Source organism: Styela clava, chromosome 2 (genome assembly GCF_964204865.1).
Source record: "Styela clava chromosome 2, kaStyClav1.hap1.2, whole genome shotgun sequence".
Taxonomy (NCBI): domain Eukaryota; kingdom Metazoa; phylum Chordata; class Ascidiacea; order Stolidobranchia; family Styelidae; genus Styela; species Styela clava.
In genome coordinates, this window is record NC_135251.1 from 24,961,040 (window position 1) to 24,974,738 (window position 13,699).

Here is a 13,699-nt window from a genome sequence, read left to right on the forward strand (position 1 = left end):
TATTATAATAACCTAATATGATAAGATTTAAAAACAATTACTGAAGGATGAGTTTCACTGATTGGGAAATGGATGTTTGTGACAGACAGTATGATATTTTATAATCCTATCAGTAAATTAAATGGCAAATTTTACACATTCTTATCATTTCTGATATCAAACATACTGTAACATAATAAATTTGACTGACATGAATCAAGCTTTTGTTGCACACTGAAATCAAGTTTCACAAGATATAATCTTGATGCATTTATATCTACATTCAGGATATTCAATAAAAATATGGTAAATTTCAACTATCAGTATGTGCAAAATGATCCTATATCAGCAATATCATGTAGATATTAGATACAACACCAAAATATTCAATCACAGTTTTTGAACAGATTGTTCTCAACCAAATATTGAAAAACATAATAGAATACATATTTAACCCACTGACAATAAATTAAAAACATCAGAATTTGTAAAAAAGTGTTACTTGGTAAAGACTGTTTCATCAGAATACTCGGGTATATTTCCATTGTCAATTCCAAAAAAAAGAGCTAAGATTATTTACATCCACAACAGTGATACAATAGTTTGAATATTCATAAACTTAAATTATTCCATATTTATCTATCATGAGCCACTGAAGCGTTCTACTTGGGGCTTTGTCAAATCGAACTAACACACAAATTTGAAACATTTCCTTTCCATTAGGATAAAAATGTTATAGGTCATACGAATTAAAAAATACTATACCTCCATATGACTTCTGACCCAGTGTATAGTATAATAAACTGGAAAGGAAATGTTGAAACTGAAAATTTGTGATGCTTGTACAATGCTTTCGAAAAAAAAAACAATACCTAAAAATGCCAGCACTTCTGATCAAAGGAATATTTGAGAATAAAAAAGTAATCTGTAAAATTTTATACCACAATATCTGGAATTGTGTACTTGAAAATACCACAAAATACTGTGCAAGCCAGCTGTCATCGTTTCTTGCCACCACCAAATCCTCCAAAACCCATCATGGCAGCAATGTCAGAGTCATCATTCGACACTTCCAATTCTTCCTGTGCTTTTCGTTTTCTCTTTTTCTTTTCTTTCTTATAAGCTTTCATTTTTTCCTCTTCTTCCTTTAGTTCCTTCATTCTTTGATCAAAATCATATTGCTTCTTCTTTTCTTCCATTTTTTTCTTGTTCATTTCAAATCTTTTTTGCACTTGGGATAACGTGGAACGTTCAACTTTCATTGACATTCCCATATTTCGTTGATGTTTTTTACCATTAATATGATCCAGAAAGTTTATTGAGTCCTTAACAACACAATCACATACATTGCAATAATATCCTCCGCAATCTGCAGCTGCTGTTGTTTTACTGATTACGACAGATTTGTTGAGTCTGCATTAGAATTACAAAAATGAATACCAATGAGTTCTTTACTTTTCAAACGCAGTTATAGACAAAATTATCAAAGAATTAAGAGTCACTCAATCATATGCAAGATAGTACCGATACATTGCAGCATTGTAACCACTAACAAGTGACAAAAGTAATGATTTCATTTTGAGTTGCAGTAAAATGTGAGCAATTGAGTCTGAAACTGGTACGATATCCCTATTAACATATATGTTGATATGCTCTATTTATATTTATGCCATTAATTATAAAATTGAGTCATTACAGAAGTCTTCAGCATAAAAAACAAAAAGCACAAAAATCATATAAATGTTCGCATTGGAACTGAGAGTTGTACATATCGAATAACAAGAAATCTGGATTTTTAAAAGCCTTACTTGGAATCTAAATCAACTTTATAATCTCTTGCTTTTAACAAATCTCTTTTCACAGGTTTATCTTTAAATTCCTCAGACTTTTCATTCTCTTCATTCAGTCGTTCCAGTGCAAGTTTTTCATATTCATCTCTGTCCCATTTCTTCCTGTGGTCTTCATAATCAGATGATGTAGCCTCCATCTATAATATTTCCTATAACTATAGATACCATAACAGTATAATTTAGAAGGTAACTCTGTTTCTGTGAACCACTCACAGATTCAGTTAGACTATATTAAAATACATATGGTAGTCTACTACTATAAACTACTGAACGTTCACTGAACTACTGATGTTTGTAGTCACTGCAGTACAGAAATGTATGTTTACTTTTTAAATGCAGACTTTTTACCTGCCATTTCGACATTTACGTCTGACCGTACCGGTACGGTCTGACGGCACAGAATGGCTAACTAACCCCATACGGTACTCCAGTAATCAGATACCCGACATGATTTTTTATGACGTTTTTGTACTAAAAAAAAAACTAATCCTACAGAGCGGAGGATCTCCTAGGATTCAGATATTTTATTCACGTCGTGCATGAAGGAAACCTAACATTATACGGTACCAGCATATGGGCAAATATATAGACAGTAGAATTTCAGTGAAACACACCAGTAACCGGCAACGACTAACATACCGTAACCGGTTAACCTCAGAGTGACGTTTGACGTAATAAGGTAAATTTAGGATCCCTTACTTTACAATGGTTTCAGAGCAATTTCGCAGTTCTGGCCCACAGAAGACTCAGCAGGTGTTTTCCCGAGCATCGACTTATTTGTTTACTTCGTGACATAAGCCAATCAGCAAGATGCAAAAAGGGACGTAACAATGCCCATTTTCGCATCAGCTCAGACACTTTGTCTTTCAGATAGATTTTCAGGCGTGGTGAACATTACCTCGTTTTCGCGTTTTTTGAAATCTATTTGTTAGTTTCCAGTTGTGTTTCGGATATTTAAATATATATTAAATAATTCAAGGATCACGTTGTCTTCTTAGGAGTTTCAGTTTAGTTGCAGTAATCAAAAATTAGTGTAGAAATAGCTGTGATAGACTAGGCTAAAATTCTTTACTAGCACTTTCAAAGAACATATTGTTCCCACTTTACAGGCGCCAAATCGCGAAACCACTGTTAAAATGAGCACCGACAATTTTGCAATGGTTAGGTACAAAGTGACATAGTCACTTTGGCTAAAATAAGCTATCAGTACACCTGTAAGCGGCACGTGGTTCGATAATTTTTTTTAATAAAACTGATGGTTTCAAAATGTTTAGGGAGAATGTTTTAAGGTATATCACATACTGAATCGGCACTCTGTGTATATATTGAATTGTTGAATAATGCTGTCCGATTAATATTTATTTTTTTTTTGATTTTTTATTAACTTTTACATATGGATGTCAGCTTAACTGTATTATGTCGAATGTACATTCTGGTGCTGTCATTCAATTCATCATTTTTACTTTTAAACCCGTCATCTCGCTGAAGTGGAAATCGCCATGGTAGCATCAAATCATGGGGCTTTTGTAGCCTACTTAGTAAAATTGTTGGCCTTTTTCGTCTTAATTTGGCTTTTTTTCATCACTGGGATCTGGCAACCCTGCTTTGGCGGCGGCCTTCTCTGACAGTAACTCGGCGAAGATTGTTGGTAATTTTGCGCTATGAGAGCGCTGCGTTCTTCGTTATGGCGTGCCCGCAAATCGCCATATAATATTGATCGGACTTTCCGACGTGCTTTTCCCCAAAGCTTGCTATAGATTATAGAAAATATTTAATTCGGTCCAACAGAGGTAGTGTAGGCCACTCATAAATAACAAGATAAAATACTGAAGATATAATGGCAATCTGAAAATTATGAACACTGTCGTATTGGATCCTCATTTCACAACAAGGGAAGTTTTGTGTACAATGAGCGTCCATACATTATATTGCCTAAATTTATTAAGATTTATACTAGTTACTCACAGCGTTTATCTCTATCCTACGAATGGCATTGCGAGGACTACGCACTGAAACCAGAGGGTAGTAAATATTTGTAATATTACTCTCATGGAAATACTGACTATATCACATTAGCAACTACATTTAGGTTTGACTTGCTTACAAATTATGGAAAAGTTTGCTGTGTCTGTTCAACAACAATAAATACTACTAATACAACAAAATGTTCTTGTGCTTAAATTTAATACATTTTTCCATCGCAAATTCACGTGATGCATTCAAATGATTCAAAGCACTTTATTGAGACGAACGTCCTCGGCACACATTCCAGGCTCTATTGTGATGTCATCAATTGCGAGATCACCTCGAAAATCATCTCCTCTTGTCATGACAAGTTGGACCTATGAAAAGTTGAATGTTAACAACCTGATCTGTACGTGTTTATAAGATATTAGCTCACAAATAACGAGTTGGATCACAGTTAAAAAAAAAATTGTTATTTGAGGTTTGAGTTTGAAATTGACGAAGAAACATCAAAAGATGCTTTCTACTCATTAACAGATCACACACATTACCGATATAGAGAATGCTATTTTGTTGTTTGGTATTTATAATATAACTTTGGGATCAGAATATTAAATAATGTGGATTTCCAACTGATTCACAAAATCAATTTTTATTGTGTAGATTTTGAGCCTATATCGATAACTTCAGATGAATTGAACTTGTTCAAAATTTGACTGATTCAGTAGTAAATAACTCGGGTTGTACCAAATTGACGACATGGGACTGCTGATGCCGAACAACCAGGCGGAAGCGATTTTTCCATGGAACAGATTTTTATTGCAATCAATTCGTTTGTCCAGGTCTTTTTTGTGATAGCAAACATAAAATGAACACAAAACGCTCACCAAGGCACCACCAGGAACATTTACAGTCGAATAAGCACGGATCCACTCATCCAGAGACACGACATGACTGAAGGAAATATCACCGTTGATTTTGAAGTCGAATCTTAATCCTGGTCCACCGAACATATGGCATTCTATTCTGACGCAAGCACAACCTTCTAGTCCAGGTGGATTGTTTAATATTGCTTGCTCTCCTGGTCTAGCTGGATAGCTTCCTTCAGCATGAATGTACCATTCTGAAGAAATATAATTCGTCGTTGATGCTTTGAAATATCCCTATGTGATGATCCCTATATTATGATTACAACAGCGTAATGTTATCGAATCGGCCTACCGGGATAAAAATTATAATCTCGATTTATATCTACTTCGCACCCGGTAGCCGTATAAGATTAGGCATTTATTCTGGTTCTATATAAAGAAACGATGATTTGGTTAGGCTTTTACTGTAGAAAGTGTCAATCTAGGTCCATGTGAAAATGTACACCTGTGCGATCGATATAAATGTAGGTTTTCTCACAAATGACTCAATTCGTTTTATAAAATCGTGAAGATGGTCGTAAACACTCACTTCCTTCAATAGCCTGCATTGGACCAGTTTGAGGGGACGGGCTTGGTCCCGATTGTCTTGTCCATCTCAATGCCGCTGTTGGTTCATTCCACCATCCCCCAAAATCTGTTTCAAACCCAGTATCTGTTAATTTAAAAATAAATTAAAAATATGAATATTTTTTCTCGGAAACAAATTTTGTTCCTAAATATAATTTTTTTTATTAATATTGCATGATCAATAAAATGTTTGTGATTGAATAGGCTTTTACTCGTATTAAAGCTAGGGAGAGAAAATCCGATAATACGGAACTGGTCTGCACAGTCCAGGTATAGTTTATTTACCGGTGTATTAGGTCTTTAATTCTGCTTAATATTTAGATATCTCCCAATTTATCTCACTGTCACGACATAGTCTTTCGCTCTTTTCTAAAGTCGCAGTGGTCTCTTATGACACGAACAATCAAATAATTCTATATATATCAAAATATTCTTTATATGAAAATAATTCCTACTGCTTGTAGGAATCTTAGTGTGATTGTTGGTGCATGCATCTCCTGAATACATTTCCGGCATCGCATGTGGGTCGTTTGTGTCTTGAATACATTCCAGACGCGTTACCATTTTAGGCGAGTATTCGTTGTCGTTTTTAATCACTCGAACCCTGCAGAAGCATTAAAAACATAAAATATATCAACAGCACGTTTGCTTAGAATATAGAGTAATGATATTAAAAAATACGTTCGTTTTTTACAAGATCACATAGCATCTACCGATAACTATGGTAAAAGTTAATAAAACGATCATCATATAAAAATTGCTTTTGGCTGGAGACCCAACTATTCATGAGATGTATTATTAAAATACGGTTATGGTATCTTAAATTATTACCGTATATGTGTTCAATTGCAGTATGTAAAAACAAAGACTATGAAATATTCCTTACGTAGGTATATAAAACTGTGCAGAAAAATCACATTGACTGGGTGCAGTCCACACAAAAACATCATCTTCGACTCTCTTTTCCCAGTCATTTGCTTCCACGACAGCAGTGTTCTTTACTCCTCCGCATGAAATCCGACTGTACTTATTAACATGGAATTCACCCCATTCACCAACTGACTTCCCGCCGTTTTTTACCTGCAACAAGCAAATAAGTTCCCAACAACTGGTAGATTACTCGTGACGAACAGTAAAGGTTTTTTGTTTTGAATATTAACGCGCGTTAGATAAAAGAGAGCAAGGCACAAAATATGCATAGATTTATAAATAAAAGAGGCTTTCTGTGTATGGCTGGGATGCCATGATAAACCTTTGGGGTGTCATCAGAGGCACCAATACAATTTCATAAGTAATAAAATAATTAAACAGATTCGGTGTCAATTTCATCAGTACCTGCCATGTTTGTTCAATGTATATATATATATATATTTTTTTTTTTATACAATATGAATTTTTTCTTTTATTTTTTCAAATTTGGTATACTGTTCCTTGAACAGACACATATTAAATTTGTATTGCAAAAACTATGCAAGTTTTACGAAAAATCAACATTAAACCGTGCATACAGAAACTGTAGCCTACTCATTTAGAAACTGGCTATACACTATCAGTAGTACTCGACCTGTTGTGATATCAGATATTCCGCAAACATGAAAATTTATAAACAAATTTATTATTACTAAGAACTGTTCTATATCAAAAGTTATCAACTAGAAATCAAGCTAAAAATATTTACCGTCTTTATTACCGCAGACAAAAAATCAACATTAAACCATGCATATACAGAAACTGTATCAATTTAGAAACTGATTATACACTTATACCAGGGGTGTGCAACCTTTATTACAGGAGAGCCAGGTACAAGTAACTAGGTGAAGCCGCGGGCCGCACCTAGAAACTCTAGCTACGAAAGGCTCTGGATACGAAAAATCCAAGTTACGAAACTTCTTATTGTATAAATATATTGCTTCGGTTATCGTAAGATTTTCTACATACGAAAGGCCGAAAACCGAAAACTTAAAAATATGTGCAGTGATATTTGTTTATCTTACAATTACAATATCTTTACAACTATTGACCCGTTTCTCCCCGCGGGCATATCGAAATTTAGTGAGAAGACGATGATACAATAAACAAATTTGAATTGCATGTGTGTGTGCTCATTATCGAAAATTACGTTCTCTCTTAGCGGTCAGCTGTCTGCGGTCTTCGTTTAGCTTAGTCTAGTCTACCCAACGCCAAAGATAAACAAACATATCGTTCGTAGTTGTTCTTCGGTGTTTCTCTGTTCTTTCTTTTTTCCATATGTACCTTCTTTATTTATTATGCCGTAATTTAATTCTAACATGTATTTGTTGCGGGTTTTAACCAATATTATAATTTAAGCAAATATTATGTCCGTTTTGTAGGGGCTTAGACCGGATTAGGGCATTTACAGGTAAAATGTGTCCCTACTTACGGAGTTTTCTACCTACGAAGGAATTTACGAAACGAATACATTTTGTAGATAGAGTTCATACTGTAGTTGCAAGCACAACTTTTTTATTGATCTTATGGCATTGTTAGGGGTTCTAGCAGAAATGTTGAGTTAAAATGCATAGTTTATTATCACACCGACTTTAAACAAATACAGTAAGAAACATGTTTTTATAACATTTTTTTTTGGAACAGGATTTTGCTAATATGACAGTAGCAGTCAAGTACTGGTATTGGCTTTGCGCCGCAAAGAGATTAGAATTGCTCGCACATACCAGATTAACTAAACTAAAAACTCGCGAACACACTATTTAAAATTGGCACTTCTCCACGGGCCGCATTTGGTCCGCGGGCCGCAGTATACACACCCCTGACTTATACATATATATTTTAAAGGTCATTTTGATATCACTATGAACAATACTCAACCTCTTTTGATATCAGATATTTCGCACACATGAAAATTCATAAAGAAATTTATTGTTACTAAGAACCGTTCAATATCAAAATTTATCAGCTAGAAATCAGGCTATAAATATTTATCGCAGGTTTTGTCAAAATTTTACTTGGCTGTTGAGTTATCAATGAAACTAATGTTTCTATTCTATCACCCTACTATTCTTAAAATAAATATTTAAAGCCTCACCGTTAGCATTGCCCCCTGGTATGTATATCTGTCATCGCCAGTTTTTCCTTGGATCCGAACTATAGAAAAACAAACTGTTATCTAGATTGATAGATAGATAGATAGATAGTTTATTTCGAAAACTCCATAACAAACCTAAATTAAAAATGGAGAATTCTGGAGGGCAAGCAAAACCTACAAAAAGTTTAAAACATGAAGTATATCATGTGCCTGCCCACCAACACGCACACAAAAACGCAAGCCCAATTAAATCAGGCTTGGGCCAAACTTAACAAACAAAATACACGATAGTAATAAACTTTCGGACTGTTGTACTCTCTTTCAACAATTACGTTGATAAAGAGACTGTAAACATTAAAAAGAAATTTTAAAGCGATTTTGCCATACTTCTCCACCTTATTTACGGCCCCACGTCTACATCACAATAATATTAATAATGAAGTATTTGAATTTAAAAAGAGTTCAAGGATTAAAATATGTGGTACCGTGTCGGTTTGCAGAGGTTGCATTATACGCATTAAAAAAGCGAGTTATTTTTGAATATTAAACACTAATACTGACTGTAAAGTTTTTCTCCTGGTAAGAATCTATATTTATTCACAACAATTCGATAATATCGAAGATTTGCAAGTTCCTTGGCAAAAGGGGGTAAAAGCGGCTTCATGAAATCACACGCAGTGTCTTCTGGTCCCCACATGTATCCGTGCGCCATACACACGTACAGCAGAAGTAGAAGTTTTATTACTATTGTCATCTTACTGGACTAATTGAGAACAAAGAAACATTTTAATAGGCGTTACAAGAACGACGCCTAAATCTATATAATTGTCTTCAATCTGCACTTCGTTCCATAAACGGTTGTCGACATTAGAAAGAAAAAAAAATGGGTACTCCTGAACCAAGATAGCGGGCACCGGAACGCAATATGTGTACCAGATTAGGGCCATGCCATATTTTTATTCCAATTTTCTTTATTTTAGTTCTATTCCAAGTTCGGTGACTAGTCAAGCGACTCTCGTAGTATTTGTGCCTGAAATTATGGCCTAACACTAATCTGGTACGAATACTACGTTCCGGTGTCCGCCATCTTGGTTCACATATTACAGGAGTACCTACCGAAAATGTATGATTCAAGTATTGTACAGCGAATTGATCGGCCTCGTTTAGTCATATAGTAGGGGCGGTTGGGCGAAATATTCATTCATTCATCCAACATTAAAACTAACTACTTATCCATTCAGTAAGAACAACAAAAATATCAATTTTGTTTGAAAATTAACCCCACCTCGTTGCTCAAAAAGAATCCGCGATAATTCACTTTATACAAGGTAACGTACACCAACCTCTGATTCTAAACATTATATCTGATGCTTTACAGGCTGGAAATTCATTATTGCCAGAGGGCAAAATACAAAAGCATTACCTAATATTAAAAAATTATAATATATACACATCTACTGTACATTAAGGAATACTTGAACATACTTGATCTGAAATCTGATATTTTAATAAAGCGCAGAAAAACAGCAACTAGGCATACGAGTCTTGGTAAAACATACCTTTAACAATATAGTAGTAGGTCGGGGGATAACGGACAGGCGGGGTAATGCGAACACCTTTTTTCGATTTGATCCTACAGCGACACCAAAAGAGCTACGGCCGCGGTTTCACAGCTCGTTTGTTACGTTAGGGATGTATGCCGCACATTTGTGTTTCAGGCCAATATGGTCTTGTGCATACATCCCGTCTTCAGTATTTATAATTATTTACTCTTTTATATTGCTTTTACGAGACGAATAAACATACATAAATACATACAACTAAGCATAGTTTCGCTGAAGCGAATACGTCGCCATTGCCGCAAATCTCGTCAACATGTTTGCGATTTTCGGAAGAGGTCGATTTTGGAGGGGCGAAAAAGTGGGTATTTACTATCATATTGAGTTTCTACGTCAATTGTGGGACCAAAACACCAAGTATAGGTTAATAAACAATTTGTTTGCCTTTTTTCTTTATCTCATGAGGTTTTGAGGGCGTTTGCATAGTTCGACTGCGCAGATGATTGCTTGTGGGAGCTCGAAATAAACCTCATGACGCCATGACAATTAGGGGAGTGATTTTTTATCGTAGGCTCTGTGGTTATGCAACTACAAAATAAAAATTGTTCAGATTTATACACTATCTGAGTGGTGTTCATTTGGGATATAAGTTGTTTCATTTCAGTCTAACAGTACAAAACAATATGCTTTCTTATTTTTAGTGTCCATTCCACCCCAAAATGGGACACTGTCTCAGATTTTGAATTGTTGTTCGAGAAATATGTTTCGTAAATGGAAGAGAAGTAGTGAAAGATGTTAATGGATGAAAAAACATGAAAAAAGCAATTGAAATGGTACGAAGCGGAGGAAAACTCCTGACTGAAGCAAGTACATATTCGGTTCCAAGGGCTGTCATGTTTATCGAACGCTGAAGAAGGCTTCAGGATCACGGAGTCTTGGTTGTTCTTCTACCTTGGGCCAGAACAAAAAGGATCATTTGCAATATATACTCGAATTTGAAAAGAGACCCTTCCCATTAACGGTTAAAGACATTCACAAAGTTGGCTTATGAATTTGCAATGGTGAACAAAATTTCTAATAAATTTTCAGAATCTGTTAAAATGGCAGAAAAAGACTGGTTTCGGGAACGATATGGAAACTTGATAAATATACGAAAACCGCAACCCCTGTCAAACTTTAGTAAACCTCGATTTATTAAAGCCTAGCAACATCACTTCCCAACCACCGCTCACCATTACTATCTCGTCAAGAAGTAATAATTTTGTTGCATGTGGTTTGCAGCAAGCTGACAATGATTCACCTTGTTGCAGTAAAACTATTCAGCAAACATCAGGTCCCAAGTTTAGGCAGCAAATCTCTACAGAACAACAGAGTAGTTCACCAGCATCTCCAGAGGATAGTTTATTGGATTCGAGTGACACTTCATTTGAAGAGATTCTGCCCTTTCCGAAGGCCCCACCTAGACTAAAACCACCTCGTGATCGTGAGAAAGCGATCATAACTTGTATGAGAATACTCACCAGTGAAGGATATAAGAAAGAACTAGCAGTTCTAGAAAATAAAGAGGACTCTGATATTATATCTAAGAAAAAAAGCAAAAGCAGGGTCCAAGAAAATAAAGGCCAGCAGTTTGAATAAACCTCATGTGAGCAAGGTCAAAGTAGGAAGAATTATAAACAGGAAAGAATCTGCCAAGGCTGTTTGTTAGAAATAGTGATGTTTGTGGGTTTTGTGAAGGCAGTTTTTACGATGATGAGGAGTATACAATGTCAGCAATGCCTCTGATGGTTTCATGACATTTGTGCTGGTGTTTATGAAAGAAACGTTCAAGCTTTCACATGTGAGGAAAGCCAGTAATAATTTTCATATAAATAACTTCCCTGTTTCATCAGGGTAGTTTCCTTATGTTATTTATGGTAAAGGACATTCAGTTGATCAACTAAAGCTTTTGTTCAGTTGCAAGTACATGCCTGGATAATTTATAAGTTTTCATGTCTGATGGGGTAATATGAACATCATTGCTCACCCCCACTGTCATGCTCGAGGCTTTTTATTTATGATTTTTTTAGGCGTTTTATACGCATTCAAATAGTTCAGTAGTGTGTTCAATTAATTTTGTTTAATGTTCGTTTTACCCATCCATGTGTCCGTTTTACCCGAATAAATTTTTTGGGAAAAAATGCTCATATCTAACAAAATATAAAGCGGATTGCCGAAATCGACAGTGGGCTGTAGGGCACGTTCAAATTGGTTATTTATATCGACTTCGCACCCGGTAGCCGTATAAGATTAGGCATTTATTCTGGTTCTATATAAAGAAACGATGATTTGGTTAGGCTTTTACTGTAGAAAGACTCAATCTAGGTCCATGTGAAAATGTACACCTGTGCGATCCATATATATGTAGGTTTTCTCACAAATGACTCAATTCGTTTTATAAAATCGTGAAGATGGTCGTAAACACTCACTTCCTTCAATAGCCTGCATTGGACCAGTTTGAGGGGACGGACTTGGTCCCGATTGTCTTGTCCATCTCAATGCCGCTGTTGGTTCATTCCACCATCCCCCAAAATCTGTTTCAAACCCAGTATCTGTTAATCTAAAAATAAATTAAAAATATAAATATTTTTTCTCGGAAACAAATTTTGTTCCTAAATATGATTTTTTTTATTAATATTGCATGATCAATAAATTGTTTGTGATTGAATAGGCTTTTACTCGTATTAAAGCTAGGGAGAGAAAATCCGATAAGACGGAACTGGTCTGCACAGTCCAGGTATAGTTTATTTACCGATGTATTAGGTCTTATAATTCTGCTTAATATTTAGATATCTCCCAATTTATCTCACTGTCACGACATAGTCTTTCGCTCTTTTCTAAAGTCGCAGTGGTCTCTTATGACACGAACAATCAAATAATTATATATATATCAAAATATTCTTTATATGAAAATAATTCCTACTGCTTGTAGGAATCTTAGTGGGATTGTTGGTGCATGCATCTCCTGAATACATTTCCGGCATCGCATGTGGGTCGTTTGTGTCTTGAATACATTCCAGACGCGTTACCATTTTAGGCGAGTATTCGTTGTCGTTTTTAATCACTCGAACCCTGCAAAAGCATTAAAAACATAATATATATCAACAGCACGTTTGCTTAGAATATAGAGTAATGATAATAGAAAATACGTTCGTTTTTTTTCAAGATCACATAGCATCTACCGATAACTATGGTAAAAGTTAATAAAACGATCATTATATAAAATTTCTTTTGGCTAGAGACCCAACTATTCATGAGATGTATTATTAAAATACAGTTATGGTATCTTAAATTATTACCGTATATGTATGTGTTCAATTGCAGTATGTAAAAACAAAGACTATGAAATATTCCTTACGTAGGTATATAAAACGATGCAGAAAAATCACATTCACTGGGTGCAGTCCACACAAAAACATCATCTTCGACTCTCTTTTCCCAGTCATTTGCTTCCACGACAGCAGTGTTCTTTACTCCTCCGCATGAAATCCGACTGTACTTATTAACATGGAATTCGCCCCATTCACCAACTGACTTCCCGCCGTTTTTTACCTGCAACAATCAAAAAAGTTCCCAACAACTGGTAGATTACACGTGACGAACAGTAAAGGTTTTTCGTTTTGAATATTAACACGCGTTAGATAAAAGAGAGGAAGGCACAAAATATGCATAGATTTATAAATAAAAGAGGCTCTCTGTGTATGGCTGGTATGCCATGATAAACCTTTGGGGTGTCATCAGAGGCAC

The 13,699-nt window shown here is 35.3% G+C and overlaps 2 protein-coding genes across 4 annotated transcripts in view; both read right to left on the reverse strand.

Moving 5' to 3' along the window:
• Positions 1–12: 12 nt before the first annotated feature.
• LOC120336827 (zinc finger matrin-type protein 2-like) lies at positions 13–2,653 on the reverse strand. Its single transcript, XM_039404601.2, has 3 exons — positions 2,529–2,653; positions 1,788–1,966; positions 13–1,392 (listed from the first exon to the last, which is right to left on the reverse strand). The coding sequence occupies exons 2-3, from the start codon at positions 1,964–1,966 to the stop codon at positions 978–980; spliced, it is 594 nt and encodes a 197-aa protein (XP_039260535.1). The 5' UTR covers positions 2,529–2,653; the 3' UTR covers positions 13–977.
• Positions 2,654–3,996: 1,343 nt separating this feature from the next.
• LOC144419940 (MAM domain-containing glycosylphosphatidylinositol anchor protein 1-like) overlaps positions 3,997–13,699 on the reverse strand; it is a 363,818-nt gene continuing 354,115 nt past the window's right edge. Inside the window, exons 1-7 of one of the 3 annotated variants that reach the window (XM_078110196.1) lie at positions 9,640–9,698; positions 8,355–8,413; positions 6,177–6,370; positions 5,746–5,894; positions 5,253–5,375; positions 4,682–4,917; positions 3,997–4,171 (exon numbers count right to left, since the gene is read on the reverse strand). In XM_078110196.1, coding sequence (XP_077966322.1) covers positions 4,058–4,171; positions 4,682–4,917; positions 5,253–5,375; positions 5,746–5,894; positions 6,177–6,370; positions 8,355–8,363 — 825 coding nt within the window. In that variant the 5' untranslated portion in view covers positions 8,364–8,413; positions 9,640–9,698 and the 3' untranslated portion in view covers positions 3,997–4,057. Of the gene's footprint in view, positions 4,172–4,681; positions 4,918–5,252; positions 5,376–5,745; positions 5,895–6,176; positions 6,371–8,354; positions 8,414–8,915; positions 9,124–9,639; positions 9,699–12,381; positions 12,505–12,875; positions 13,025–13,310; positions 13,505–13,699 lie in introns of those variants that run through there. The other 2 variants (XM_078110194.1, XM_078110195.1) reach the window with 2 other exon arrangements.

Bases quoted from the DNA above. Each gene is read 5' to 3' on its own strand.
- LOC120336827 (XM_039404601.2), bottom strand. From the start codon at position 1,966: ATGGAGGCTACATCATCTGATTATGAAGACCACAGGAAGAAATGGGAC. The intron at 1,393-1,787 runs GTAAGGCTTTTA...ATTCTAATGCAG, and splicing joins AAAGTTGATTTAGATTCCAA to ACTCAACAAATCTGTCGTAA.